A 25,653-nucleotide genomic window follows, 5' to 3' on the forward strand; every position below is an offset into this window, starting at 1 on the left:
CTTGTTGGTAGCTACCCTCTTGCTGCCTCTTCACATGGTTGTCCCTTTGTAAGTGTGGTGACCCTCTGTGCATCCAAATTTCCTCTTCTCATAAGGACACCAGTCAGATTGTATTAGGATCCACACTAATAGCCCCATTGTAACTTACCACCTTGTTAGAGGCCCCTTCTCCAAATACAGTCATATTCCAGGGTACTGGGAGCTAGAGTTTCAACATATGGACTTGAGGGGGACACAATTCAGTTGATAACAATGGCTCAACTGAAGATAGCTGAATTCTGAGATCTTCTTTTGCATTAAATCTTTTGCAATATCACATGGCATGCAGCTTCTGAAAAACACCACTCTATACCCGTGAGAAAAATGAGAGTGAAAAAGGCAAATAATGTCTTAAAATTATTATGAAAATAATTCTGAGAACCACTGCTCTAGAGTAACAACCAAAATAATATATGAACATAAAAAATTAAACTGAATGGAGCAGATAATGAGATAATGAAACATATCTGATTAACTGAAGGAAATGCAAGAAAGGAAAAAGAAAAGAAACAGGTAAAACACATAGACTTACACCCAAATATATTAGTAATTACATTAAATGAAAATGGATTACATTCATCAAATAAAATATAAAGATTGTTACATAGGTAAAAATAAGACCCCAAGTATATACTGCTTACAGGAGGCATACTTTAAATATAATGATACAGTTAAAAGTTAAAAAAATGATGAAAAGACATGTACCATGTATTTGTTTGCTTCTGCTGCATAACACATAATGTAAACAGTAGCTTAAAACAACAACTACTTTTTAGTTTAGAGTTCAGTAGATCAGAAGTCGAAGCACAGAATGGTTGGGTTCTCTGCTCAGGTCTTAAAGGCCAAAATCAAGGAGTCAACTGGGTTGAGTCTAATCTGAAGCTGAGGAAGAGGCCATTTCCAAGCTGAATCAACTTGTTAGTAAAATTCAGTTCCTTGAAGTTAAAGGGCTGAGGTTCCTGTTTCCTTGCTGGCTGTCAGTCACAAACTGCTCTCAGCTCCTAAGTGATGCCCACCTTCCTTGTCACATAGCTCCTCTACCTCCAAAGCCAGCGATGGAGAATGTCATCTCATGCCAACTCATGTTGACTCCCTCTCATATGCCAAATCTCTTTCACTAGGAAGAGCTCCATACTTCTTAAGGTCTCAACTGATTTGGTCTGGCCCTCTGAATGTAATTCCACTATTTTGAGTCCACTGATTTGGGAGCTTAATCATATTTGCAAAATTCCTTCACAAAAGCACCTAGTGTTTGATAGAATAACTGGGAACTGCATGTATACTAGGGGCTGGGAATCTAGGGACCAATTTAGAATTCTACCTATCACACCATGTAGACCCTAACCAAAAGAAAATTGTTTTGGCTATATTAATATCAGAAAAAACAGAATTTATGACAAAAAACATTACCAGAGATAGAGGATACTTGATATTGATAAAAGTGTCAACTCAACAAGAAGATATAACAACCCTAAATTTATATTCACTGAATAATCTACCTTCAAGATATGTAAAACAAATATTAATAAAAATAAAAGACTGATCCACAATTATCGTTGGAGATTTGAAGACACCATCCTTAGCAGCTTATAGCTTATTTAAGAACATATATGAAAATGCCAAGGATCTAGAATTACAGCAACAATTTTGAAGAACAAAAGTAGAAGACATGTACCATCAGATGCCAAGATTCACTATAAATCCACTTTCACTACGAGTATTTGGTGTTCAATGGAACAATGGAATAGGATAGATAGTCTAGTAATAGACTCTCAAATAATCTGACCTTCTGATTTATCACAAGGGTACCACCGCAATCCAAGGGGGAGGGGAAAAGATGGTCTTTTTAATAAATGATGTTGGATAGATTGTATACCTGCATGGAAAATGTTAATTTTGACCTCTACCCCCGCCACCACATATAAAAACAAGTTTCAGATGGATTGTAGCTCCAAAGTGAAAAGTAAAAGAGCAGCTGTGCAGAAGTAAATGCAGGAAAATATCCTTATGACTGAGTTAGTAAAATACTTCTCAAACTGGGAACAGAAGAGCAGTAATCATAAAAGGAAAGATTGATGAGATACTCATCAAAGTTAAAGACTTCTATTCATCAGAAGACATCATTCAGAGAACTAAAAGGCAAGCTGCTGATGGGGAGATGATATTTGTAATAGAAATACCTAAAAAAATCTTGTATCCAGAATATATAAAGAATTCTACAAATAAACAGAAATGTATCAATTAAAAAATGGGCAAAGTCTTGAACAGGCATTTCTCAAAAGAGGATATTCAAAAAAGCCAATAAACACCTAAAAGGGGACTCAACATCATTAGAAAGCAAGGAAATGCAAATTAAACCTGTAATGAGGTACCACTGCACACTGTAACCAGGCTTTGGCACTCTACCAGTCCATGGAAACTGCTCTAGTAAAGGTGCCCCGTGTCATCCCCATCCCCTGACCCAGTGGACACTTTTCAGTTCTTACGTCATTTGAACCTGCTGACCATCCTGTCTTGAAATGCTTGGCTCTAATGCAGGGCTGGAAGACAGGGTTTAGGTGTGGTGAGAATTTGAAGGTTGAAAGGAGCAGTCAGTAGAGTTGGCATCGAGTCATGTAGACTGACAGTAGAGTTTTTTAAGGGTAGTATTTCAAGGTCAGATCCTCAAATTTTCCCATCAGAAAGTGGTACATTTTGTCCAAAAAAGATACCTCTCTTGGTAATAGTTAATAAATTTCACTATTAAAATTCAACCAGAAACAGTAATTTTCACCACACTATCAAATTATTCATTTAAAAATGGGAGACGGCTCACATAATTTATCCAATACCCACTTCCCAATATTAAATACTTATCCTAGCATTGTGGGAGGGGTATTTAATTTTCTTCCCTTCCATCTCCACTGAAGTGTAGCTCATCATACCTTGTCCTTTTCAGGTATCAGGCCGTCAGTCTGTTAGGGCCTTCTGGTATCAGGATCATAGCCTCTGGGTTCCCATTTTGACTCCAGACTTTTAGTGTTTCCAGAACTTCCAAGCCTGGGGAGTCCTTGGCTGCTTCTCGCTCTATACTCCATTATGCAATGTCCTGTGGGGCTGGACAGAGATCTTTTCATCATTGTGATCTTTCCTTTGGTGCCATGTTGAAAGTGGAACTTATCTCTGAGAACTACACATCTTCTGGTCAATAACCTGGACACAAATTCCAGATATTCTTGGATACATTTTTCATCTACCTGACATTTCTATTACCTCCTCCAAATGAAACTGAGAGGGTCAGGGTGGTAAGGTGCTGGATAACTTCTTTGGAATCTAGGTGGCATCAAAGCCAGTTCCCATGCTGTTAGATCCATGATCACTCCTGCCCTGCCAATGTATATCCAGAACCTACAGTAATTCCTGGAACATAACAGGTATCCATAAAAGTCTTACAAGGTTTTTCATGTTTATATAAATATGACACACTCACTGGAAAGAAAAAGTAAAAAACAGAAAAGCACAGAAAAGTAAAACAAACAAAAAACACTAGATTCTCCAACAAATCTAAAATAACTGCCATCAACTTTCTGGAAACCATCCCTTCATTCACGGTGATCAAAAGTTCACACAAATACATAGTTTTACAACATTCATACTGCACTTACATTTTCCTATTTTCCTAGCTTTCCCTCTGCCCCTTAGCTCACCACTTCTCCTTTTCTCCCTCCCTTCAAGGTACCCAGTATTTACAGCCTGGTGTATATTCTTCCATACTTGTTTCCATGCTCATTTAACTACATACACACATATATACATAGAGGATGTGGTCATTACTTTAACAAAAATGAAATTTTCTACATATACATGTATGTAATAAAGCAATTATGTATCAAAAATTGTGGAAATATCTTGAAGTCAACGTGTGCAGGTACAATTCATCTAAAAAATTACTCTCATGTTTCATGGTATGGCTCTATCAACTTATTCACCCACTCCCCTATTATTTGGCATTTACTTTGTCTCCAGTTGGGCTTGTCTCTATAAGCAGTACTTTAATAAACATCCTTATTTATGCATTTTTTTGCATTGGTGCTGTTATTTCTGTGGGGCAGACTCCAAATAGTGAGACTGCTGGGTCAAAGGTTTTTAAAATTTTTATTAATAAATTTAAAATATATATTCCTGAATTGCTGATGGAAATATAAGTTAATATAACCATTTTGCAAGAGTACATGGTCTGCCAAACTCCACTAGCAAAAGATCTCTTAAATTTTTGCCAACTCCTTAAAGTGGAAGTAACATCTCACTGGTTGTTTTAATTTGCATTTCCCTGAGTACTATTTAGGTTCATAATAATTTCATAGGTTAATACATTTGAAGTTGCTCTTCTGTGAATAGCCATCCAGTCCAGATGGATTAAAAACTTCAATGTAAAAAAATAAAATTATCAAAATCTTAGAAGCAAGTTTAGGAAACTATGTATAACCCTTTTAACTAAAAGGGTAAATCAAGAATATAAAAAATAAAAGATGTGAATATTTTGCTATAAAAATTAAAAACAAAAATCTTTTACTATATAAAAAAGTATAAAGAAAAATACTAGGTTGAAAAAAATTTGTAACACACATGACAAAGGATTACTATTTCAAGCATATAAAGAGCACATCCAGATTTATAAGAAACATAGACAAACCAATAGGAAAACAGGCAAAAATATATATAGGCAATGCATTGAAGATAATTTGTTAAATGAATAAAATATGAAACTTGGATGAAGGCTTTCACGTGTATTTTACTTTTCTTTATTAAGAATTTTCTTATAACTTCTAAAATTTAAAATGACCAATTGCTTTTCCATATTCTTGTATCTCTTTAGTGTGTTATTTCCTGGCAAATTGCTCCTGAATGTTTCCCCAAATGCATAAAACAGTTTATAAGATTCTTGTGGAGTCCACCTCTGGATGACAATTTATTATTCTCTATATTAACTGAGTTTCTCGCTGATGTATTCTTTGATGTACAGTAAGGCTTGAGCTACTCCTAAAGGCTTTTGCACATTCATTACATTTATAAGGTTTTTCTCCTGTGTGCATCCTCAGATGTACAGTAAAGTCTGAATTAGTTCTAAAGGCTTTCCCACATTCTTCACACCTATAGGGCCTCTCCCCAGTATGAATCCTCTGATGCAGAGTTAGCTGTGATAGAGTAATACAACCTTTTCCACATTCCTTACATGTGTAGGGTTTTTCTCCAGTATGTGTTCTCCAATGCACTGTAAGGTACGAACCCCTCCTGAAGGCTTTTCCACAGACATCACATTTATAGGGTTTCTCTCCACTATGGATTTTCTGATGTTCTGTGACATGTACCATCTGGCTAAATGCTTTGCCACAGTCATTACATTTAAATGGTTTCTCCCCAGTATATGTCCTTTGATGAGTATTAAAGCCTGAGTTACTTGTGAAAACCTTCCCACATTCATTACATTTATAGGGTTTTTCTCCAGTATGCCTTCTTTAGTGGACAGTAAGCTGTGATGTGTTAGTGAAAGCTTTCTCACACTCATTACATTTGTATGGTTTTTCTCCAGTATGGGTCCTCTGATGTACAATAAGGTATGACTTAGTCCTGAAGGATTTTCCACAATCATAGCAGTTGTAGGGTTTCACACCAGTATGAATTTTCTGATGCTCTTTGAGATTTACCATTTTGGTAAATGCCCTCTCACAGTCAGTACACTTATATGGTTTCTCCCCAGTATGAATCCTCTGATGTACAGTTAAGTGTGATTTTATTCTGAAAGATTCCCCACATTCATTACAGAGATAAGGTTTCTCTTCAGTATGAATTTGCTGATGTATAATTAGAGATGAAGAATGCATGAAGGCCTTTCCACATTCGTTACATTCATATGGTTTCTCTCCTGTATGCATTCTGTGGTGTACAGTAAGACATGAATAATTAATGAATGCTTTCCCACATTCATTACATTTATAGGGTTTTTCTCCTGTGTGAATCCTCTGATGTTCTGTGAAATTTGCTATACGATTGAAAGCTTTCCCACATTCATTACATTCATAGGGTTTTTCCCCAGTATGAGTTCTTATATGTACAATAAGGCTTGAATTACTTCTATAGGCTTTTCCACATTCATTACATCTAAAGGGTTTCTCTCCAGTATGAATTCTCTGATGAACATTAAAAATTGTGTTATTCTTGAAAGATTTCCCACACTCATTGCATTTATATGGTTTCTCCTCAGTATGGGTCTTCTGATGTACACTAAGATATGACTTATTCCTAAAAGCTTTCCCACAATCATTACATTTGTAGGGTTTCTCTCCATTGTGAGTTTCCTGATGTCGTGCAATTTTTGATTTATCACTAAAAGCTTTCCCACACTTGCTACATTTACAGGGCTTCTCTCCAGTTTGAATTCTCTGGTGTTGATTAAGGTGGGCACACTGGCTAAAAGATTTTCCACAGACATTGCACTGATAAGGTTTCTCCTTAGTATGAATTCTCTGATGTACCATAAGTGATGAAGAGGCAATGAAGGCCTTTCCACATTCATTACATTTATAGGGTTTTTCTCCAGTGTGGATTTTTTTATGTTGACTAAGATATGAAGGCTGGCTGAACATTTTCCCACATTCACTACATTCATAAGGTTTTTCTTTAGTGTGAGTTCTCTGATGTTGAATGAGTAATGACCTGTAACGGAAGGCCTTTTCACATGTACTACACGTGTAGGGTTTTGCTTTATTACTGGTCTTTTCCCCTAAAGTGAGTTCTGAAGCAGGGCTTACAACTTTGCTGCCTTCTGTATCCTTGAAAATTTTCACCCCCAAATGGGTATCTGTAATCAAATCTAAATTACTCATAAATTTTTCCTCACTTATTTGGTATTTGCTGTGGGGTTCTTCTGTGACACCTCCTGGTTCTGGAAAGAGAACAGATTCAAATCTAAAGCCTTTCTGAATAGTGGGAATTTTCTTGTGCGTAATTATTCTTTGACTCAAATGACTCTCCTGACTATTTTGCAATCTCAATACCCTGTCGTTCCATTTCCATAATCCTCCAATTCTGGTGTCGCATAGACCATTCTCTGTCAGTTTCTCTCCTATGGTCTCCAGTGGTAAGTGTTCTTCGGACACATCCTCTGTTGGAATAGCATTCTTGGTTATAGGTTTGGTCTCCAACTCTGGGAGGGAAAAAAAAATTCAAATGACTTCTATTTCCTAAGTTGAGGAGACCTCACTAAATAGGATAACAAAAGGGAAGCCTGAGTTGATAATACAGGTTTTTAACTGCTTGCAAATTGGCTTTGTTTTCTAGGAAGAAGGAGGCAGGGTTAAGGAAGTCTGGTTGAGCAAAGAACCAGAGTAGTAAATTCAAGGAGTTTTTTTCCTATTAAAAAATTTCATTCGTGGTAATTCTTCTACCATCTAAATATTTTTCCCCTTTCTCAAATATTTCTCCCTTTTCTCATTCTTTTAGAGTCAACTTCTTTAGAGAGCATTCTTCATAAGTTGCGATTACTTCCTTGCTTCCCATTTACTCCACAAACCAAACATTCATCCCCAACGATACTTCCTATTTGTTCTCATTCTTTGTTCACTAGCTTTTCTGTGAGCGCTTTCTCAAATGTCCCTGCCAGAGTAGTTTTTTTCAAGTCTTTGTATATACTTTTTTATAGAACATTTATAGAATAAGACACTTTGATTTTTAATAAATAGGTTGAATAAGCTAGCCAGAATTAACATACTTGTGAATATTACAAATAGTGATTATGATTATCAAGGGTAGTTTTGCAACCCCTTAATGGATCTTAAGAACATTTCTGACAGTTTGAAAATTTTCTTAAAAATTATACTGTGGGATGGTGGTCTTACAACTTGTTTATACATGCAACTTAATATTTTACTTTTTTTTATGTTTTTAATGAATAATACATTTTATTTTGATATTGATAGAATTCAAACCTATGGAAAATTTACAGAAGTAGTACAATAAACACTTAGATACTGTTCACCTTAATGGGCACTATATGGCCTTTTGTGTCTGGCTTATTTTATTTTTTATTTTTATTTTTTTTACATTTTTTATTGATTCATAATCATTTTACAGTGTTGTGTCAAATTCCAGTGTTCAGCACAATTTTTCAGTCATTCATGGACATATACACACTAATTGTCACATTTTTTTCTCTGTGATTTATCATAACATTTTGTGTATATTTCCCTGTGCTATACAGTGTAATCTTGTTTATCTATTCTACAATTTTGAAATCCCAGTCTATCCCTTCCCACCCTCTACCCCCCCATTAATATTTTACTTTTAAAAACACTTTTAAACTTCTTATAAATTTCTAATTTATTTCCAGGTAATTATATCTAAATGTTTAAAAACAAACTGAATCAAAATCTTCTGTGGGTAGTAAAATGGTTTTATGACTTTAAAATTCAAGGTAAGTAAAACTTTCAATGGACTCATAGGGCTAGACAAAGATCTGAATTCAGGGCCACCAAAGAAGACAACTCTAGAATCCAAGGACTAAAATCCAGCTCATTTAAATGTCTATTTGAATGAAGGTGACAGGATTGTTAAAGCCCCTGTGTGCACAGCCCACCAAAGTTAATCCTCTGTGGAAAAAGATAATACAATCCAGAGCCTCAAAATATTGTTATAGGTTTTCATAGCAATGTCTGGCAATGAAAAATTATAGACAAAAGTCAAATGGGAAAAAAATTAAGAGAAAAAATGGATAACAGAAACAGGTCTAAACGAGATCCAAATAATTGAGGTTTCAGACATAAACCTTTAAAATAATCATAATTAGTATATTCAAGAAAGTAAGACAAGATTAACAATTTCACCAAATAATTGCAAAGTATAAAATAAGAATCAAATAGTAATTCTAGAACTGGGAAATAAATTACAAACTCTAAGGACAGGCTAAAAGCACAGCAGATATGGCACATGAGTGTATGTCTGCAAAAAGGAAAATAGGTCAATAGAAAATATCCACACTGAAGCAGAGGATGATGAAAACCTTGAAAACATTGCTTTAAAAAACATAAGAGCTATACAGGATAGGGAGAAAAGGTCTATCACAGATGTAAGAAGAGTCCTAGCAGCCTGGAAAGAGAAGTTAGGGAAAATGGAACAAAAACAAATTAAAATAATGCCCAAGAATTTTCCAAAACAAATAAAAAATATTAAGCCACAGATTTTAGAAGCCAAATGAATCCCAAGCAAGAGAAATACAAAGGAAATTATACTAAGGTACACAGTAGTAAAACTGTTGAAAAGTAAAATCTTATAAGCAGCCAGAGGGAAAAAAATGACAGATTTCCTTCAAAGAATGAGAATTACATCAGAGGTTGCAAACTGCAGCCAAATCTGGCTCACTACATGCTTCTGTATGTCCAGCAAGAGAAGAATGGTTTTTACATTTTAAATGGCTGAAAATCCATTAAAAGAAAATACATTGTGACACATTAAAATTATATGAAATTCAAGTTGCAGTGTCCAAAATTGAAGTTTTGGTGGAACACAGCCACACTCTGGTTAACATGTTAAAGGGGTGTTTTTGTTCTATATTGGCAGAGTGGAGCAGTTGCAGCAGAAACATTACAACTCTCAGCCTAAAATATCTACTCTCTTGCCTTTTACAGAAAAAGTTGCTGACTCCTGAATTAGATGGTTGACTTCTCAACGGATTCTATGCAAAACAGAAAGCAATGAAATGATACCTTCCAAATGCTGAAAAACAGTAACTGTCAACCTAGAATTCTAGAATTCTAAACTTACCAAAATATTCTTCAAAAATGAAGGTTAAACACATTTTTAGGAAAAAGAAAAATGGAGAGACTATGACACCAGAATATCTGAATAAAAGAAAAATATTAAAGGGCATTCTTTATGTAGAAGAAAATTAATCCCAGGAAGAAGTTCAGAAGTGAAGAAAAATGAAGAGAAAGAGAAGGTAAACTATCTAAATGAATCCAGACTGCATACAACATTAATAATAATGTCTTATGAAATTTCACATATATAGAAATAAAACACAGAACTCCAATAATATATAATTGAGGTCAAAATGAATAAGCTGTTCTAAGTTCTTGGCATCATTTGGGAAGAGGGAAAATTTATCTTACACTGTTGAATCAAGGATGAACGCTTTAAGGGGGAGGGTATAGCTCAAGTGGTAGAGCGCATGCTTAGCATGCATAAGGTCCTGGGTTCAATCCCCAGTACCTTCATCAAAAAACTAACTAACTAACTAAATAAAACTAATTACCTTTGCCCTCCCCTGCAAAAAAATAAATAAATAAATAAAGGAAGAATGTTTTAACCTCAAAGTTAACTACTAAATAAATAACTTTAAAATTTATAATTACTAAGTGATTAGGGGGGAAATAAAAAAATGAAAGATGATAAATTTAACAGAGGGCATAAATGGGGAGAAAAAGAATACAGAACAGGCAAGATACCTTCACAGAGGGTAGATTTAAACATTATGTAATTGTATTATGTACAAATGGACTAAAAACTCCAGAAGATACAGACTGTCAGGTTAGTTAAAACAAAAATCTACCAAAATGCTAATCATAAGAGATACAAAATACAAAGATATATGAAAGATGACAGTGAGCAGATGAAAAAAAAAGTATGATATTACTAATAACCAAAAGAATGATGCTATAGTAATATTAATATCAGGCAAAATAGACTTTAAAGCAAAAACAGAGATAAAAAAGATACTTCATAATGATAAAAGGTCCAATTTACCAGAAAGATGTAACAATTCTAACTTTGTATTTACCTAAAAACACAGCTTCAAAACACATAAATAAAAAACTAAAGGAACTAAAATAAGACACAGATAGATCTACAGACATAGTGGGAACTTCAAAAAATATTTCTTACTAACTGATAGAATAAGCTGACAATCAGCAAGTAGATAGATTTTAGGAACATAATTAAGAGCTGACATATCTAGAATAGCAATCAAAACCTATAGACTACACATTTTTCCAAGTGTACACAAAGTGTTTACAAAAATTGGCCAGGTGGCAAAGCAAATTCCAAGAAGCCTGCAAAGACTTAAATTATATAGAACATGTTCTCTGACCACAGTAGAACTTAAAGCAACAAGACTACCAGAAAATTCCCATATGGTACAACATTAAGGAAAAAAACCTCTAAATAACCCGGGGGCCAAACACATCACAATGGAAATGATCAAATACTTTAAACCCAATAATTATGAAGGTGCTACATAAAAAAACATGACATTGCCTCGATAGCCTTCAACACATTAGAAAAAATGGCTAAAAGTTAATGATACAACTATTTAACAAGTTAGAAAAGTCAGCAAATTAAACCTTAGGAAAGTAAAAATAATGAAATAAGAGAAGGTAATGAAACAGAAATCAAACATACAGTAGAAAGGATTAAAAATTATTTTTTAAAAGCCAAATAAGATTGACAAACTCCAGCAAGATAGATTAAGATAAAAGAGAAGACTCAAAAAATTTAATATCAGGAATGAAAAGGGAGACATCACTTCAGATCCACATAGGCATTTAAAAGCTAAACAGAGGATAGCACGCCCCCAATTTTAAATTGTTTATTAGATGGATCAATTCCAAGACAAACACAACTTACTCAAGTGAAACAAAAAGTGGAAAATACGGATAGTCCTGTAACTACAAAAGAATAGAGCCATAATTAAGCACCTTCCTCAATAAAAGTTTCAGGTCAACATGGCTTCCCTGGTGAAGTCCATACAATTTGTAACTTTCCATCTCACAACTCGTTCTTGTCCTCACTGTAAGTTGATGGCCTTGCTTCATATTTTACTGAGAATATACACATCATTGTGAAAGAATGCCTTGAACTTCCCATCACCAGTTGACCATATCTGCTCCCATTTTCTCCATCTTGCCTAGTGTTACAGCAGAGGAGGTGGCCCCCCTGCCTATCCAGGGTAAATCCTCCTTTTCCATTCTAGATTTTATCCCTTTTAACCTTCTCAGACACTTCAGTTCTTCAGTCTTTAGTTCTTTGTCTTGCAAGATCAATTTCTCCCTCTTCAGTGGGGCATCATTCTTCTTAGCATTAAAGCATGCCAGAAAAGCTCCCATCTCAAAAATAAGTTTTTTTTTTATTCCTTTCTTTCGTCCAGCCACTTCCCCATTTCTCTTTCCCTCTGCATATGGAGTGGGGCCTTTCTCTAAAGAGTCATCTCAACTATCTCCAATGTCTACTTTTCATTCACTCTCTAAAAAACTGTAACATTTGAGATATAGAAAGAATATATGTAACACATATGCAACTCATGGATGGCAACATAATAGTATGAATATGCAAATATTCTAGAATCCATTCATTCCTTTCCATTTCCACCAACACCCTAATTGAAGTTATTACCCTCTTTTGTCTAGAATATTTTAACAACTTCTTCACTGATTATCTGCTTTATGCCGTTAAGTTCAATTTTCATACACAGGGTTATATCCTAAAAATCCTTGACTAAAACCTTTCAGTGCCTTTGCACTCACTTTGTTTAAAATCCACACTCCTTACTTTGGTCTATGGAGCCCTGAACAGGAGACAGTCTCCTGCCTGACTCTTTCTGATTTTATACCAGTCTCCCACTCCCTGTACTTCAGTCATGCAGCCTCCTTTGATTTCTAGAACATACTGCATTCCTTTCTGTTGGCATGCTCCTCTTCTCCTCTTCCCTTGGCTGGCTTCTTCTGATCCTTCAAGCTTCACCTTAAATGTCACCTCCTCAGAAGCCTTCCCCGACCACACTATCTGAAGGAGACATCCTCATCCCCAACCCAGTTCCTCTTTCATATCCTCATAGCTAAGTTATTACAACCATTACTTAGCTTGTTTTTGTTTATTTACTTGTTAATTACCTATTTCTCAAAACTTAATCTTCATGAGGGCAGGAACCTGGTCTACCTTACTCACTACTGTAGACATAGTACCTAACCCAGTTCACAGTATACAGATAAATATTAAATATTGATTATTTAATATTAATAAATATTGATTAAATACATAAATACTGTGTTTTTATTGTCAAGAGATATACTGTTTGTGTTCTCAGGTAGTTAAAACTCTAGGGGAGAGGAGGAGAGTCCCCTGAAGTTGCAGGTGAAGAAAGCTAAACAATCAGTCAAAAGGTTTAGCTTAGAAGAAATCAGTGGTGATCCTTCAGAATGCACTTTCAGGAGAATTGATGAAGGGAGAGATACCAGATAATGGTTAAACAAATGAGAAAAACGTGAAGTTAACTGGAGAGGATACAACTCAAAGGGGTATTTTATACATGTTTGAATGACGAAGGAATGAAGGAACAATTATGAAAATCATGTTCCCAAGAAAGTAAAGTAGGATGGGATGGGAACTAAAAGTAGAGGACAGAGAGGGGGAGAGGGAAAAGGAGAGGGAAACAGGGAGGCAGGGAGAGAGGAAGAGAGGGGGAGAATCTTCTCCTCTGAGATAGCTTTAAGCAAAGACACCCTCCAAAATATTTCAGATGTTCTACTCCAACCAAGACCTATTAGCTTCAAATAAATACCATCCTTCTCATTCTTATTAACTCACCTGGGTAGGGGGTTCTTGAAATTTCTCTCACTATCACCCATGGTCCTTTTCCATCTTCCAAATGAGATATCATGTCTGGTTTGGAAACTGCAAGCCCTGTTCAGAGAAAAAGGAATAGGATTTGACTGTGCCTATCAGCAAGAGCTAGTGTCAGATTCAGTCTCAGCTCTGGCTCTTCTGTGCAGAGGTGCCCCTGTAAGAAGTTCTAGAAGTGCACTGTCCAATACAGCTGCCAACAGCTACATGCGGCCATTTAACTTTAAATTTAGATTAGCTAAAATTATATACAATTTAAAATTCATTTTTTCAGTTGGATTAGTCAGATTTCAAGTTCTCAACAGCCACAGTGTGGTGGCTGCCATACTGGACACACAGACACAGAACATTCCCACACCAGAACATTCCATCATACAGCAGCGTTACAGTATATACCTTACACAAAGGTAGCTCAAGGAAGCTCAACACTATGATCCGACGCTTGCTGGGTAACAGATCATGGGAATAATCTCAGTTTAGAAAGAAAATAAACATTTGTTCCTTTCTTTTTAAAATTTTTTTATTGACGTATAGTCAGTTTATAATACCGGGTTAATTTCTGGTGTACAGCATAGTGATTTAATTATACATATATATTCCTTTTCATATTCTTTTTCATAATAGGCTATTATAAGTTATTGAATATAGTTTCCTGTGCTATACAGTATGGCCTTGTTTTTACATGGTTTCATGAAAATTTTCCTTGTAGTTTCAATTGTACAAGATCTTCTGCCAAAGTTCGGTAGGTATTCTGTGAGAATTGCTCCGCATGTGGGTATGATTTGATGTACTCATGGGAGAGGCTGAGCTCCGTGTCCTTCTACTCTGCCGTCCCAAAGCCCCTCCTGTTCCTTTCTTTCTAGAGGCAGTGATAATTCTCATTTATAGAAGTGACTGAAAAAACTTCAGTCTTAAATCTCACGGACTGCCAACAATCTCCAAGATTCCAATGAAATATGTATTTCTTACTCTATAATGGGTGGACTATTTTGTTAAGAGCAAGGAATAGCATGACTGCCAACAATATGCCCCTAAAATTATGAAATTTTAATGTCTAGATTCTCACCCTAAATTCAGTTAAGTACTTTAAAGGGTCTATATTTTCAGTACACCTGGTCCAATGGGCAGACACATAAACACAGAAGTTATCCTTACCCAAGGAAACAAGATTCCTATAATTCTCTAGCATCACATCCCTGTGCAAGTTCCTCTGTGTTGGATCCATCAACCGCCACTCTTCCAACGTGAAGTCTATAGCCACATCTTTAAATGTCACTAATTCCTAAAACAAATACAGAGATCACCCAGGGAGTGTACAATTAGATGTGATAGGCAGAGTAACATATACAAAACTGGGGAAGAAAATTAGAAAACTAGCAGTTTCCACCCAAATCATCTCTTCTCCCTCAAAATCCTGCCTTACCTATAATATCAGCTCTTTTTCAGTCCTATTCTATAAGATATAACTTAATAAAAGACATAGTCTATCATGCAGATTGTAGACAGAGGAACTATTTTGAGTGTATTTAAAACACAGAAATTTTTCTGTATATCCCTTATGAGATATATTGTGAGGGGAAAAAGAACTGCAAAAAATAAAAATAACATATTTTCAGTAAATGATCATATTGTTGGTGGCAGTGATGGAAATGCTATTTTATAACTATGGTGTGTGTAGTGTTGGACAAAGCAAATTAGTATCCTGACATCACTGAGAGCCAGTAAATCTGACATGGAAGAAAGAAAATATAAATGTATTATCAATGAGACTATGCACAAACTCCATAGATCCAAAACTGAATTGGAAGTATCGGTATAAACTTATGAAGTATTTTATTTTTAAGGAAAACACCCCACATACACCAAGCTTCATCTACTGATGAGGCCCAGAAACAATAACCAAAAAGGCAGCATTATACTGTCTGGACTGCGGCCCCTACATATTACTTTACACTACAAGAAACCAGGGCCGGGAACTTTCTGTTATACTAAAAGGCAAGGAAACTGTCAAAGATTACTAGAATCACACCTAAGACACGGGAGACAACTTGAAGAGGCTTCCATTGGCCATTGATGGGAAAATTTAAACACCAATAAGAATAATAATCGTAATGAATTTCAAAAATATCTAGTACATTTAAAGTTATGATTTCATTATAAAACCTTAAGGATACTCATTGATCATCTTTGGAGGATGCCTGGAAACTGGTAAATAAAGAGAAAGAATCAACCCTTTGCCCTTCTTTTCCTATGCAATATATATATATAGCTTGTTCAGTAATAAAATGTACTCAGGAAGTTGACGAGGGGAGGTTTCTCTTCATGGAAGTACTCCAGCTAATACACGAAGAAGGAACGAAAGAATTAGAACATTGCCATTTACAACCTCTAATGAATTAAAGGATTGTCAGTGGGTGCTGACACACCAAAAAGGCCTTAACTAGGCTTTATGTAGCTTCTGGTGGAAGATACCAGAAATATGAAATACCAATGGCAAAAACATTAAAAAAAATCAAAATCTGAATCTGATCAAGCCTCTAGATTTAACTAACAATATAAAGGGAATACAGGGGAAGGAATAGCATCTTAAAAAAAACTCCACAGGGATGAAATCAGTAAAATCTATACTGTGTGAAATTCAATTAACATTAAGAATTAGGAGCAGTAAAAGAGGTGCTTTCTCTTTACTCCCCTTAGACACAAGGCTAAGGATTACCTTTACCAGTTCTGGTTCTTCTGTCTGAAGGTGAAGATCTTAATCTGGCTGGGAAACTTCAGGACTCTGAGGGGATACAGGACGAAATCACTCAGTAACAGGTTGCCTGCTACCTACAGCGGAGCCTCAACAAGCACCATCAGCCCACTGTGGACGTGGTATATGAGATAACCTCTTTCACTGTTTTATTTAGGGATGAAATTAAGGTCCCATAGCAACATCCAATCATAATCTTCTTTCACCTTGTTTGAGACAATAACAAACATACACAAGGCTGAGATACAACTCCATAATTTCTAAAGGAGACTTTTAACAAAGAACCTACCAAAATAAAACTAAACTTACAATAAGGGGTCTCAGATGCTACATAATTCTCCTTTTTCATAAGAGGATGAAATCTGTTTCTTGGAAATTACCTATCTTGCTCAAGAATAATATTCAAAACCTACTAAAACTATCTGTTTCTATAGTTGGAAAATCATTACAGTGTCTAGGGGTGGAAGCATGTTTTAATGTTCATTCAAGAAATATGCCAGGGACCTCTCACAATATTGTTTTCTTCAAAACCTTAGACACTATATGCCTACAAGGGCTTGATTTTATAAATGAAGGGAAATTTTAGTATACCTTTCAGTAGTACTTATTGATTTTAGGTTTTGTGCCATTTTAAAAAGTTATGGGTAATAGAACTATTTACTTAAATTTCACTGAGAAATATGTCATCTTAATTCTCCCCTCTCAAGTTCTTATCTTAAATAATACATATATTCAGCTTCCAGAAAATTTAAGATGATGTGAATCTCAAACTCTGATAATTAGAGATGGGTTTGATCAGGGCCTGTATTACACAAATACTTAGATCTTTTCAAGGGTGTGTCTTAAGGACCATACACCTGTTATGCATTCTTGCTACAAAGACTAAAGGATCACTACTGTAGGTTATTATGGGTCATTACCATAACAAATTCTATGTTGGTACACCTTTCTTCTGCATCTCCTATTTCAAAAAGTCACTGCTAAAACACAGCTTTAATCACATTAATACCCACCTCAAACACACCCAATCACACACACTTACATACACACACTTAAATATTTTCAGGGAAACATTAAAAGATTCAGCTTAAATCTCCAACAACCAGTCCTACCATTCACAAATTTCGATCTTGAATCACTAACTCACTCACTGTTCTCTGCCTCAGAGCCTTGCCTTCTCACCTGAAGTATCCTCACAAATAATTTAGGACAATTTAAATCCCACTGGTAATCAGGTACCAGCTTAAATCTAACCATCCTCACGAGCTTTCCATGACCAATGTAGCCCATGCTAATAACCCATTTCTTTCCTTACATAGCACTCATCAACTTTATCATACTGCTCAGCAACTATCATTCACCTAAATAAATTATGTAACTATTTCTTTTGTATGCCTTACCTCAATGAGACTGTAAGCTCCCTACAGCCAAGCACTGTGTCTTAAACATCTTCTTTCTCTCCATGTCATCTATTAAGCTTGATCACTTCTTAATGGGTAGAAAAGAGGAGAACACTAAGAGTGGGCACAAGGGGAATGGTCCCTATGAATTAAGTGGGTGTGTGTGTGTACATGTATTTTTTTTCAATTTCCTAAAAAAAATTTTCCAATTGGAAAATACTGCATTCTACTACCCCATATCTAACTGAAATTTCCTAGGAACAATAAAAATTTAACATCATAAGTAAATTTCCCAGACTGCCTATCATATCTAAAGATAGCCTAGATATTTTTTGCAAGGTCATGCATCTTGGTATTTAGTTCAATATGCATAGTGGATCTTCCTATAGATTACAAGCTTTACTATGATGAACTCAACTTTCATGAATCAAACAATTTGATTCAGTTACCCAAAGGGATGTGGGTGAGGTAGAGAAGTCACATGACTTAAGGAAAAGTAGACATGCTCTCAAATCAGGACAATAGGTCAGAACCAGAGGAAACCCTAACTTACCAGAGGTCCAACTGAAAAAACCACAGCAGCCATAATCTCTTCCTTGGGGCTCCCCTCTCTGGAAAGAGTGGAGTCCTGCAAAGACATATCTAAGAAAGAGAAATAAGCCATGAAAACCAATCCTGCCTTGAAAATCTCAGACTCAAAGTTTGCAAGGCTGGTTCAACATCTGCAAATCAATAAATGTGACACACCACATTAACAAACTGAAGGATAAGAATTATATGATCCTCTAAATAGAGGCAGAAAAAAAGCATCTGATAAAATTCAACACCCATTTATGATAAAAACTCTCAACAAAGTAGGTATGGAGAAAATATACCTCAAGATAATAAAGGCCACATATGACAAGCCTGCACAGTACTGGAAGTTCTAGACAGAGCAATTAGGCAAGAAAAAGATACAGAAGGCATCCATATCAGAAAGAAAGAAGTAAAACTGTCACTGCAGATGATATAATTTTATATATAGAAGCCCCTAAAAGACCCTTCCAAAAACTGTAAGAATTAGTAAACAAATTCAGTAAAGTTGCAGGATATAAAATCAATATACAAAAGTCTATGTGTTTCTATACACTAATAATGAACTATCACAAAGAGAAATTAAGAAATCAATCTCATTTACAACTGTTTAAAAAAAGGATTAAATACCTAGGAATAAATTTAACCAAGGAAATGATAGACCTATACATTGAAAACTTTGAGCAAATGGAAAGATTTTCTGTGTTCACAGATTGGAAGAATTAATGTTGTTAAAATGTCCATATGACCCAAAGCGATCTACAGATTCAATGCAATATCCATCAAAATCCCTAAGGCATTTTTCACAGAAGTAGAACAAATAATCCTAAAATTTGTATAGAACCACCAAAAAAAATCCCAAATTGTCAATGCAATCTTGGGAAAGAAGAACAAGGCTGGAGGCATCATGCTCCCTTATTTCAAACTATATTTCAAAGCTATAGTAATCAAAACAGTATGGTATTGGGAAAAGAAGCTACAGATCAATGCACTAGAGTACAGAAATAAACCCACACATATATAGGCAAGTAATTTATAGCAAAGGAGCCAAGAATATACAACAGAGAAAAAACCCAATCTATTAAAAACATAGTGTTGGGAAAACTGGACAGCCACCTGCAAAAAATGAAACTGAACCAGTAACCTACATCATATACAAAAATTAACTCAAAACTGATTAAAAGATTTGAATGTAAGACCTGAAACCATAAGACTCCTAGAAGAAAAAATAGACATTGGTCTTGATGATGACTTCTTGGACATCAAAAGTAAAGACAACAAAAGCCCAAACAAGTGGGACTACATCAAACTTAAATGTTTCTGCACAGCAAAGTCAACAAAGAAAAGGCAACCTATGGAATGGGAGAAAATATTTGCAAATTACATATCTGATAAGGGGTTAATAGCCAAAATATATAAAGAACTCACACACATCTCAACAGCAAAAAACAAACAAAAAAACCCGATGTAAAACATGGGCAGAGATGAACAGACATTTTTCCAAGGAAAACATACAGCTGGCCAACAGCTACACGAACAGGTGCTCAACAACACTATCACCAAAAAATGCAAATCAGAACCACATTGAGATCTCAACTCACACTTGTAAGAACGACTATTATCAAAAAGACAAGAAATAACAACTGTTGGCAAAAATGTGGAGACAAGGGAACATTTTTGCACCACTGGTAGAAATGTAAACTGCTGCAGCCACTACGGAAAACAGTATGGAGCTCCTCAAAAAATTAAAAATACAACTGTCATATGATTCTGCTATTCCACTTCTGGCTATTTATCTGAAGGAAAAGGAAACACTAACTTGAAAAGACAACTGCACCCCCACGTTCACTGCAGCATTATTTACAGCAGCCAAGACATGGAAACAACTTCTGTGTCCACGGATGCATGAATGCATGAATGCATAAACAAAATGTGGTATACGCCTACAGTGTAATATTAGCCACAAAAAAGGAGGAAATCCCGCCATTTGTGACATGGATGGACCTTGAGGGCCTTATGAAAGTCAGAGAAAGACAAAAACCTATGATCTCATTAATATGCGTAATCTAAAAACAAACACCCCAGACTCAGAGACACAGAACAGACTGATGGTTGGGGGGCGGTGCTGAAATGGGTGAAGGTGGTCAAAAGGTACAGACCTCCAGTCATAAGTAAGTCGTGGGGATGTGATACAGCTTCGTGACTATAGTAGCAACAGTGTATTGCGTATCTGACAATTGAGCCAGTCAGGAAAAAATGCCTCGGTCACCCAAAGGCAGAACAGGCACCTGTCAGGGACCCGCTACTTAAAGCCCAGGACCGAGGATCTCCCTCCCCCAGCCGCCCCGTTTCCCGGACTGCCCTTCTCTGGACCCTCGGGGTCCCCCTCCTCCCTCCACCGAGGCGCGGCTCCGGGAAGGCGGGAAGGTCCAGCCGCGCTCCCGCCCCGCCCCAGTCCCGCGTCGCGACCCAGCGCCTCCAGGCCGCCGCCTCCTGAGGGAGGCCGGGCCCGGTCGCCTGTGAGGTGGGCCGGTCAGCTCGGGGCCAGGAGCACAGCCGAGAGCGGCCCCGCCCCAGACGCCGCGGGAGCCCAGCGCCGGGGGAGGGGCGGCGGGAACCGGGCCGGGTGCCCGGGGCGACGAGTACCTGGCGGCCGACTGGGGACCGGGCGCTCCCAGAGCAGGGCGGGAACGCTTCCAGCAATGGCGTCGGCGGCGGGCGGCCGCACACGCGCAGTGCGCCTGCGCAGCCGCGGGGAACTACGGCGCCCAGAATCCTCCGCGCGGGCCCTGCGCTCTCCCCGCCCCTTCGTCGGCGCTGGGGGCGGAGTTGGCAGGTCGTCCCCGGACCTAAAATTCCGTCAGATCGAGAGGCCGGGGCTGGGCGTCAGGCTCAGGCACTAGAGACAGAAGGAAGAACGAATGACACAGCCCTTGCCTCGGGACACTTCCGTGTGATTAAAGAAATAAAGCCACTGCGAGAACAGAAAGGGAGCCTCTGGCAACTTGGGACCCCAGACGCGGGGGCGTAGGTGGGTGCGTGTCCCCGCTGCCGCCGCCAAGTTCCCTTTCCGCGAAAATACCGTGAAAAGTAGAGTTCCTTACGGAGCTGTGGTGCCTGCTGCCAGCTGGTCTGCTTTCGGTCCATGGACAGTGTTTATTTCCGTGTGCTTTGGAGGAAGTCATTCTGGGAAGAGGGTTTACTGCGTTAGGGAGCCAGTACTAAATTAAAAAGATTGCCCAGCCTGAAGTGGAAAAGCGCACCTGTGTGAGGAAGACTCTCGCACTTGAGAATCTTGGCAAGTATTTATCCACCTTAACATTATTAAATCTATAATTTAAAAAACGTTTAGATGCCGTCTCCTTTTGAAGGAAAGAGTGCTTTTTATTATTGCATAAAGCACTGTCTCATGTATTTTGAAATGCCATTGTTAGAATTTCCACCTTTAGCTGCTACTTACTATCTCAAATATCCTAATCTTGGAAGTTTAGCATGCCTGAGAGATTTCTGGAAAGGACATCGTTTTCCCCTAGGGAATGATCAAAATAACAATGTTTGGTTTATTGTGCAGAGTTATGAATACTTTTGTCTAGGTTTCATTTCTGCTCTTTATTGAAACAAACTCATTTGCCAAAAAGAAAACATTATAAGAACATTCTTTGACAAGAGTGTCATTTAATATTTTGGCCTGTTACGGTTTCTATAGTAGGTACTCTGATTGAGCTAATTGTTCAATTTCTATGTTGCTGCATAGATATACTGCCTAATCTGTACAAAACTTCAAAAGTCCCACATTGAAATAAACTAGTCGTTGTTTTGACAGGGCTTATGTTTCACAGACTTGCCATTTGATATGCTCTTTTATCTAATTTTTCAAGTTCGAAAATCAGTGTGTTATATGGATGAAATAAAGAAAACGTGAATTGAAAAAAATCAAGGTAACAAGCTGTTTAATAAAATACAGTACATTTTCCTTTCTAGGCATGTATTTTTGTACCTCCTCAGAGTTTTGTGCCAAAACCTGGTGGTGTAGGGAGACCACACCACAGCCCACTCAGTTATGTTACCCTAACAGTGGCTCATACTTCAAAAGCCCTGCATTTCCAAACTGAGTCCAGATGCCCCATGAAAAACTGCCCCTTTTCAGTGCCTCAGGCTTACAGGTGTGTAAGCTGAAGGCAAGTCTCCCTCCTGTGGAGAAGGTCCTGAGGTGCTGGGTACCAGAGCATTATGTAGAAAGAGGAAGAAGTAGCTCCAGACCACAGACGTCTCAGCCCAGGGAGATGCTACAGCTGGAGGAGGGCCCGAGGGGAGCCCTTGCAAGGCTCAGGGCTCAGACAGGAGCCCTTCTCCCCAGACACAGACGTAGTGCCACCTAGAAGAGTACAGAACAGGTTATGATCAAAGTAGGACACAAATATGTCTGATAGAGTTTTGGTAACATTCTTACTTCATGTGCTAGGTGAACTTTTCATGAGTGTCTGTTTTCAAATCATTTTTTAAATTCAGCACATCTTGTGTACTTTTCTGTACAAATACTTTCCATTAAAACTATTTAAAAACTGGAGCATATGGAGATGCCAATTTCCCACTTACATAAAACATTTGCCTTTTGTCTCTAGTCCAGATCTCAGTCCCATTTTGAGTTGTGCTTTAGGTTCCTCTTGCTTACCCATGACACTTACACAACTATCATTACTATAACAATGACAACATTATCACAGAATGCAGGGGAAAAATATCAACCAACTAGTTTGTATGGGACTGAGTTGTTATGACAAAGTAGAAGACAATAAAAAGTCCCCAAGGAGTACTGGATGTGCTATAAGTTTATATGCAATTGTGACACATCCATAACCTAACTACTCACATAACTATGAAACTAGGGGCACTCAGGAAAATACTGCACAGATGCAATAATACTGAAAATTGTGTGTATCTAGCATATGGAAAGTTACTGAAAGATACAAGAAATGAACAAATGCAAAGACATACTATGTTCCCATATAGAAAGGCTAACACAAAACAAAAACAAAAAAAGGCTAATAGAGATATAAGAGGGGAAAAAAACTTACTGACAATAAAAAGCCAAACACCAGCCTATGAAAAATATTTGTATTAAATGTTATATGGTTAATATCTTTATCATAAACAATTGAACAAATTAAGAAAAGTACTAATACCTGAATACTTAAGGAACCACTGAGAGCAAATGAAAATTCAGGCAAATGGGACTTCTCCCCCGCCTGCTAACTCTCCCCAGAGAAACCTGACCTTCTCATATCAGCCTTGCTCCCCACAGTGGCTAGTTCTATGTTTCCACAAAAGCAAACCACCTCAAAGTGCCCAGCTTTGCTTTACTTTTGAGGAATTGACTGGTTTCATCAGCTCCAGGACCTCTCTTGGGTTGGATACCCCTAGGCCTGGTGACAGTGGACGGAACAGACAAAGAGTCTATGGAAGTAAAAGCTGCAGGTTAAGAGCGACTATGAAAGTGTGGAAGTATGGGCAGGTGACTGAGAAGCACAGGCAGGCAGGGGTTCTCAGGGGACAGGGGTCTCCAGTAACTTAGACACAGCGCCCATTCCAGGGGCTGTGTTGGTACATGAAGGTGTTTAAAAAATTCAACTGAATACATACGAAGATCTAATTGGCTTTATTAAATGATTCACGAATCAGGCAGCATCCTGTGCAGCAGAGAGTTCCCTGAGGAGCTGGACAAATGGATGGTTTTATAGGCAGAAGGAGGAGGGGGTAAGGAAAGGGCGGATGACATCATCTTCCTTAGTCGGGTGGAAGGGGCCTGTGTGGCAGGTGACCTCACTGGTGCTGACCAGAAAATTTCCAAACTGACAGGTTAAGACCACACTCCTGGGGTAGACTGAAACTGCAGTTAGGTTAGGCATGAAGGTTTGAGGTGGGCTTTGCACAAGTGACTCCATTTGGGACCCACTGTCTTTGTCAGCAATGGCCATTCCTTTGCCAGCATTCCCTTTGGATCCTAGAATGAAAAACCAACCCTGCCCTCATCCTGTGCTTCTGCAGTAGGACTTCCTTCCTTGGCTGTTCAGTCAAATATTCCTCCTTGTGCTGCCCCAGTTCTGTGCACAATGCCCAGAACGGTATCTTCCATCTTGTTGGTCAATTTGCTAGTCACGTTAAACCTGCTGGTTTTCTCACTCTACTGCCTTCTGGGTTTGCAGAAGGCAGGATGCCCTCACTCTGTACTCTGTCAGCAGGCAAGTCTCTGACCCTTGGCTGGTGGACACAGATCCTGAGATGTTACTTTCTTCCTATTTCTGGTAAAAGAATCCTTGTAGGAGACCCATTCTACACGGTTTGGATAAGGCTAAAACTACTCCTCTGCCTCGCTCCATGTCAGAGCACCCAGTTCCCTTGGCCGCGGCAACATGTGCAAGGATAGATGTGTAATCCACACCAGTCACTCCAAAGCCACCTGTGCCTTTAATGGCACCAAGGACACAAAACCCTCTCTTCTCTGGAATCAGCAGCCTGCAGAATAACTGAAGTCAAGAGCTGCCAATGCAAGATAGACAAGCAACCTAAATGTCCATCAACAGATGATTGGATAAAGAAGATGTGGTACCTGTATACAAGGGACTATTACTCAGCCTTAAAAAAGAATGAAATACTGCCATTTGCAGCAACATGGATGGACCTAGAAATTAACATAATAAGTGAAGTCAGTCAAAGACAAATATATGATATCACTTATATGCAGAATCTAAAAAAATGATACAAGTGAACTTATTTACAAAAGCTCTCACCACACTGAATCTGCCAGCACCTTGATCTTGGACTTCCCAGTCTCCAGAACTGGGAGATGGCTGTTTACAAATAAGCCATTTAGTCAATGATATTTTGTTATAGCGGCTCAAACAGACTAAGACATCACTTCATTAAAATATGTAACAGTTGACCCTTGAACAACATGGGTGTCTACTGTGCAGGTCCACTTATATGTGGATTTTTTTTTCAATAGTCAGCCCTCTGTATTCAATGGTTTTGTATCCGTAGATGCAACTAATTGTGGATGTCCATAGTTGGTTGAATCTGCGGATGCAAAAGCTTCAGATACAGATGGCCAAGTGTACTACAGCACTTTATATAAGGGACTTGAGTATCTGTGGATTTTAGTACACATGGGGGCACCTGGAAACCAATGAGAGAGAGAGAGAGACAGAAATAGAGAGAGAGAGAGATATTCTCAACATAATTCAG

General features: G+C 37.7%; 1 protein-coding gene across 1 annotated transcript; it reads right to left on the reverse strand.

The window, feature by feature from the left end:
- Nucleotides 1-4,790: 4,790 nt before the first annotated feature.
- LOC140692693 (uncharacterized) lies at nucleotides 4,791-21,124 on the reverse strand. Its single transcript, XM_072957010.1, is given in 4 exon segments — nucleotides 4,791-7,222; nucleotides 13,651-13,746; nucleotides 14,842-14,968; nucleotides 21,058-21,124. Coding segments are annotated over 3 exon segments (2,391 nt in total). The 5' UTR covers nucleotides 14,912-14,968; nucleotides 21,058-21,124; the 3' UTR covers nucleotides 4,791-4,997.
- Nucleotides 21,125-25,653: the final 4,529 nt, after the last annotated feature.

Source organism: Vicugna pacos, unplaced genomic scaffold, assembly GCF_048564905.1.
Source record: "Vicugna pacos unplaced genomic scaffold, VicPac4 scaffold_15, whole genome shotgun sequence".
Classification (NCBI taxonomy): domain Eukaryota; kingdom Metazoa; phylum Chordata; class Mammalia; order Artiodactyla; family Camelidae; genus Vicugna; species Vicugna pacos.